Source organism: Muntiacus reevesi, chromosome X, assembly GCF_963930625.1.
Source record: "Muntiacus reevesi chromosome X, mMunRee1.1, whole genome shotgun sequence".
NCBI classification, from domain to species: domain Eukaryota; kingdom Metazoa; phylum Chordata; class Mammalia; order Artiodactyla; family Cervidae; genus Muntiacus; species Muntiacus reevesi.
The window spans coordinates 29,159,962-29,166,389 of NC_089271.1; the positions used below are offsets into that span (position 1 = coordinate 29,159,962).

A 6,428-nucleotide genomic window follows, 5' to 3' on the forward strand; every position below is an offset into this window, starting at 1 on the left:
ATAGAGCCTCCCTATAGAATATAAGTTTCTTGAACTTTATTCACTGTGTACAGAAAAATCCCACACTAAAACTCTGAAAAGCCTCCTATTTCACTTTCAGGTACCTCTCTGATCAGAGATTTCCACTTGACTTTGTACAAAGACAGTCTTCCCCACAGCTAATGGGAGTGGCAAAGAGACAGAGTAAACCTACAAAAGTAATTTTTGTTTACACTGCCTAGGTGTTTAATATTTTTTGAAGCTGTCCTTAAACCCTGATGAAACTTTTTGCAACCAAATGAGTGGTTAACAACTTAACATTATAACTTAATGTTCCAAATTTTATTTCAGCAGGTTCAATGGAGAGACTGTGACAAAAATAGTGTATGAGTGCAAACCCCCTGCTCTGTCTTTAAAAGATGTACAGAGATGCGTTTCCTATTGGGAAACACTTTCCTTTGCAGTGACGCAGCATGGAACAGAGGATTTTCTAATCGTCTGTAACTAGAGTTTTTCTTTAACGGACTACAAAAATACTGTGTGTAAAAATAATAAGAAGCTTTATTTTACACTGTTTTACACTTCGGCCCATAGCTGCTCCATTGTGCTTCATGGTGAACAGCACATGTGTGGCCTGCGTGCCTTCACAACTTTGCACAGAGCATCTCCAGCATCATATCATCCATACTGACTGCGCCAATGATGGGCCTGAAGAACAGTTCGGCCAGGGTGTTGGCACTGATGAATCTCAGAAGGAAGAGGGCACTGTTCAGTTCGGCGAACCTGGCCTGGTACATCACGTGTGTCATCCTGACATGTTCGCTCAGTATCTGTTGAGTTCCCCACTGAAGTCCCTGGATGTACTTCACACACCGCAGGCCTGGCAGATCTGCAGGAGAAAAAGGCGGAAAATCTCTAGTTTAGAAACACTCACTCAGAACCCTTTACTAGCTTTTTCAATAGATCCTTTTGCCTCCTGGAGGAAGTGACAACCCACTCTAGTATTCTCGCCTGGGAAATCCCATGGATAGAGGAGCCTGGCATGCTGCAGTCCATGGGGTCACAAAGAGTTGGACACGATTAAGTGACTGAACCACAAATGATATTTAGGGATGGGGGTGGGGGGCTTCACAGGTGGCTCAGTGGTAAGGAATCTGCCTGCCAGTGCCGGAGGCTCGAGTTTGATTCCTGGGTTGGGAAGATCCCAGGGGGAAGGACATGACAGTGTCCTTTCTTGCCTGGGAAATCCCATGGACAGAGGAGCCAGGCGGGCTACAGTCATGGGCTTACGAACAGTTGTACACAACTGAAGCAGCTGTGCACATCCACACAGAAATTAAAACAATGCTCAAGCTTCCCGGTTAAAAGTTCTTTTCAACAAAGAAAGTGCCAAACCAGTTCTAAGGTTTCAGGAGCAAAGCCTCCCAGAAGGAAACATCATGTGACTTATTGAATAGTTACTATGTTTGTATGCTCATATTAAAAAACTGCTGGTCCTGGGGCAAATGCATATTTAATTCAGTAGGACAGTTGAATATAGTTTAATGAATAGCACTGCCCCAGTTCACTCTCCGTGCACATACAAAGACATTAAAATTATTTCAAGAAGTGTGCATCTTACTTTTTACCTACAGGAAATGGGCCTTAGTATAAAGGTGAGAAGTTTTGCCAGTTAATATTTCACCATCCTCCCTTGAATTTCCCACCACTGTAATGATTACAGCCCATGGTGGTGGGCTTCACAGATGCCAACTGTGACTGACAGTCTCATTTTAATTATTTGCCTGCAGGCTGATTTTAGTCTGGAGTTCCATAATAATTTAAGAGTTAATACTGGCCACTTAGCTCACCCTACCATGATTTCTGTATTGGGGAAGGTTTTTTAAAAAGTGATTCCAGGGACTTCCCTGGTGGTCCAGTGATTAAGACTTGGCCTTTCAGCGCAGGGGTGTGCAGGTTTGATCCCTGGCTGAGAGCTAAGATCTCACATGCCTCGTGGCCAAAAAAACAAAACATAAAACATAAACAGTATTGTAAAAAATTCAATAAAGACTTTAAAAATGGTCCACATCAAAAAAATCTTTACAAATGGATTCTAACGAACATTCCAAAAGGCTCTTTAAAAAACATTTTAAAGTAGGCAGGCTTTGAAAGCATTGTCTTATAGCCATTAAAGGGTTAAAGAGCAAGCATGAAAGCATCATTGATTGCAACATGGTACAAAAGTAACTTTTCAAATAGAGACTGCATGACCTTCTTGCAGTACAGCCTGAGACCCAAGTAAAATAGAATGAAACACAATATAGGGAAGATTAAATGCCTGTTAAGTTTTATAAAGAGGGTGGTAAGAGGAGGCTGCTTTTAAAAGTCCTTTAATCCTACACAATGGCAATATTACAGTAAACTCTTTAACTTGTATTTAAGTAAGTACCAACTTAACCATTCAATTTAAATAGTGTTCATTATTATAATCATTTTCCTTCCCATTTTCTATGAATCCAACAGAAAAGTATTTTAAAAGCATCATGCTCATTGTCAGAGTAAGAGAACCAGCCAGTGTTCTTTAAAAAAAATATGCTGGCAATAGGCAAGTTATTTCTATTATAGGCAAGTATCAAATCTGACCAATGAGAACAAAAATACAGCAACATCTCTAATCCATATTCCAATTCTGATTACCCCAGTCCATGCATTACCATCCCCTACTACCTACAGTTCATTACCCAAGCTTGAGACCCAGTTTTACTGCTCTGGGATTCCATTCATGTTGTTTTGTTGTTTAGTTGCTAAGTCAAGTCCGACTCTCTTGTGACCCCATGGACTGTGGCCTGCTGGGCTCCTCTAGCTTCAGAAGAAGCTTGCATGAAACCACCAAAATCAGAAGCTCCACCAGGTCTAAATTCATGGTTTATTAAAACTTCATCTTTTGAACTCTACTCTCCTCTGCTTTCATACCACACTCCTCTTTCTCCATCCTCCTCTAAAAGTGCTCTCCCCCCCACCCCGCCCCTGCTGCCCCACCAAGACCTGCCTTGAAAGTAATTTGAGGAAAGAGAAAGGCAGATTAATGGACTCCATGGAAGGGGGGAGGGACATTTTTAAACATAATGATCAGGAGATACAAAATGATAAACACCAAAGAAAAGCCATACACTTAGCAGGCAGTACTTTTTCCCAGATAAAATATATTTGTATTTAAAGCATACCCAGCTTGGGTGAGTTAGACTCCTTTGAGAGAGAATTCAGAAAAGCAGGGGAAGAATGAGGGATGCAAAACAAGGTGGAGGAAAAGGTAAGCCAGTGGAATGTAAACTTCTGAAAGCTTAGAGCTTGTCTTACCTTTTTATTCCAGCAGAACAAAGCACATGGTAGATGTCTAATAACATGCCTGAAGGAGCAAGAAAACAGTCTTCCCAAAGATCTTAAGAACCATGTGAGAATCCATTACTATGGATGCACATTTGCAAACTTTGGACCAGAGCTACTGAATCAGAACTTCCAGAGGAGGAACCTGGAAAGATTTTGAGTGACCCCCACCCCCAAGAGCACAGGCAAGTTTGGAAAACAGTGGTATAAGCAAAAGGTAACCTATAATGATCACTGGGATAAGCTGAGGTCTCTTAAGTCCTGAAATGTGAGATCTGAATTATCATCCCATTAAATACTGCTCTTGACCACTTCAAACATGCTAGGTAGGAAGCAAGGACATAACCTCAAGGAGATGACACCAAGATGCCTGGTGTCAGGATAAAGGATGTAGTGGAAGCATGGTGAAAACTATCCCGTCTCAAACTATCTGAAAATTTCCTGCCCACCCACGACCCTCTTGGAAGGATGCTGGTCGAAGATGACTGTTAGTAGTAGGACATACTGGAGACAAAGTGCTGGGCTGTCCAGGGAGATGATCTCGGATGATTTGGTTGTGCTTAGCGGGGCAGTGTTCAGCACCCAACAGGCACCCTGGGAGTGTAGGGCAGTGGGCATCCCCTTGGGCCCAGGAGACTCATGTGCCACAACTCAGTGACCATTTACTTTGGAGTAAGGTCACTTGCAACTAGACTACCTAATTTGCCAAAGGGATGGAGGAAGAGGGAGAGGCCCAGGGGGTTGACAAGGTGGTCTCTAGGGTATCTAAGAGAAAGAGATGGCAACCCCCTCCACTATTCTGGCCTGGGAAATCCCATGGACAGAGGAGCCTGGCAGGTCGCAAGAGTCCGAATGACTTAGCGACTAAACACCCACGAGGTATCTAAATGCTCTAAAACATCGCTCCTGCTTGCACTCCTGAACATGTCTTTTTCCTATCCCTTTGCTAACCTGTCACATTTAGATGATGAGATAGTTCAACTACTTAGAACCATTAAAATGACCACTCAGAGCAGACCCACGAAACACTGGGTCCAGTGTCCTTCCTGCCAGTACCCTCCAGGGGATGGTCTCTCTATGGATCCTTACCAAATGTTTCTTTTCTTGCCAGCCTTAACAGACTTCCGCCGACAAAAAAGCCTCTGGTAAATTTCAGAGCGGAGTTTCACAAACAGACGTTGCAGAATTGGCAGCGAACACAAACTTTCTTTTCTTTTCTAAAAGTATGCTACTGGATTTAAAAGATTTGACAAGGAATATAGCCAAGTCCCCCAAGCCACAAACTTTTCTGTGGTAACAAGAAGGTGTGGAGAGATCAAGTACAAACCTTAGCAAACAGCCCCCCTCCTCCTCTCGGCGGGGTTTCTGAAGCCGCCACTCCCTGCTCCTCACGAGGAATGGGTTTCCGGAACTCCCCTCTCTCTGCTGAGTTAGTCCTGATTCCTCCCCCCCAACCTCCCCTAACCTGAAAACTCTTCGAGAGTCTGCGCCCCGGGCTGGGTACTGTGGAGAAAAGCCAGAGCTCAGGCCAGCGCCCTTACCCGGGTTGAAGAGCACGGTCCCCTTGAGGTAGGCGTACTCCTTGGTAGTTATACCCAGGCTCCAGCACTTGGCAAGGAAGCCCTTGATGGTCTGGACCTCGGCGGCCGACGGCAAATACCCGGCCTCCAGTGGCAAATACCCGGCCTGCGGCGGCAGCGGGGGCTGGGGCGGTGGCTCGTGGCCCGCGGTCTCCCGCCGCCTGGTGGCGAGGACGCTCTGCAGCAGGCTGGGCTCAGAGGTCTCCACCGTCTCAAAGTTCAGGCGGTCCTGGGCCAGCTCCAGCATGAGCAGCGGCGCCCAGCAGCTGCGCAGCAGCACGAGCTGCTGGTCCAGGGGGAGCACCTGGAAACAGGGCAAGTACTTGACGAAACGCAGCGTCTTCAACAGGCCCGCCGAGGCGGCCTCGCAGACCACCTGTGGGCTCTTGAGGGCCACCCGCCGCCGCACGGCGCGCGCGGGGTCCCACCAGGGGGTCCCCGGCGGTGCCTCTCGAGCCCAGTCCGTCGGCTTGGCGCCCGGGGGCACGTGGCCGGGGAGGCTGCCCCACCGCGGGTGGTCTTCCCCGCAAAAGCAGCAGCGACACGGGAGCGCACCGGGCCACCCGCCCCGCAGTTCCTCTCGGCCCCCTAGCCTCCGCGCGCTGGCAGCGCGGTCCCACCACGCGCCCCCCGGCCGCGCCTCGGGAGCTTCCGGCGCCACGTGCGTCTGCTTGGCGCTGGTGAGCAAGCTGTAGAGAATGCTGCCCTGCCGCGGGTGGTCTTCCCCGCAAAAGCAGCAGCGGTACAGAAGCACCGTGGTGCGCACACCGGTCAGCCCCTCTCTGCCCGCCGGGGGCTCCGAGCCACAGGAGCAGCCCCAGCACGCGCCCCCCAGTCCTCTTTCGGGCGCCTGCGGCGTCTCCTGCGCTTGCTTGGCGTTCATGAGCAGGTTGTAGAGGATGCTGCCCTGCCGCGGGTGGTTTTCCCCGCAAAAGCAGCAGCGGTACAGGAGCACCGTGGCCGGCGCCCCGGTCACTCCCTCTCTGCCCACCGGGGGCTCAGAGCCACAGGAGCAGCCCCAGCATGCGGCCGCCACCCGTGCCTTGGGCGGCTCCGGGGTCGCTTGCACTTGCTTGGCGCTCATGAGCATGTTGTACAGGATGCTGCCCTGAGACGGGTGGTCTTCGCTCGCCATAGCCCGCGGTGCCCGCAGCCTGACTCTGTCCAGTGGCCGCCGCCTGCGATCTATTTATACCGAGCGCGCACGCACGCGCGTCGGCCGTCTCCGCCCGGGCAAAGGCGCGGAGCGGGGCGCGGCGCTGGGTGTGTTCGCCTGTGACCTCGGCGGTTCAGAGGGGGCAGATGCACCTCACGGGCTGAAATTGGAAGAGGAGAGGAGGCGTGGGCGCTCCCGGACACTTCCCCCCTTCCTCTCATTACACCCTTCCCCGCCTCTGGAAGACTGCTGAGCGCAGGGAGCAGGTATTGGGGGGCACGGTTCCAACTCTTTCCACTGAACCCTGGCGTCTCATTGACTCCCTTAACTGGGAGGGCCGGGTTACC

General features: G+C 49.7%; 1 protein-coding gene across 1 annotated transcript; it reads right to left on the reverse strand.

Moving 5' to 3' along the window:
• Positions 1–596: 596 nt before the first annotated feature.
• NR0B1 (nuclear receptor subfamily 0 group B member 1) lies at positions 597–6,060 on the reverse strand. The gene is made up of 2 exons (XM_065914906.1): positions 4,887–6,060; positions 597–868 (listed from the first exon to the last, which is right to left on the reverse strand). The coding sequence occupies exons 1-2, from the start codon at positions 6,058–6,060 to the stop codon at positions 624–626; spliced, it is 1,419 nt and encodes a 472-aa protein (XP_065770978.1). The 3' UTR covers positions 597–623.
• Between the last annotated feature and the right edge of the window lie 368 nt (positions 6,061–6,428).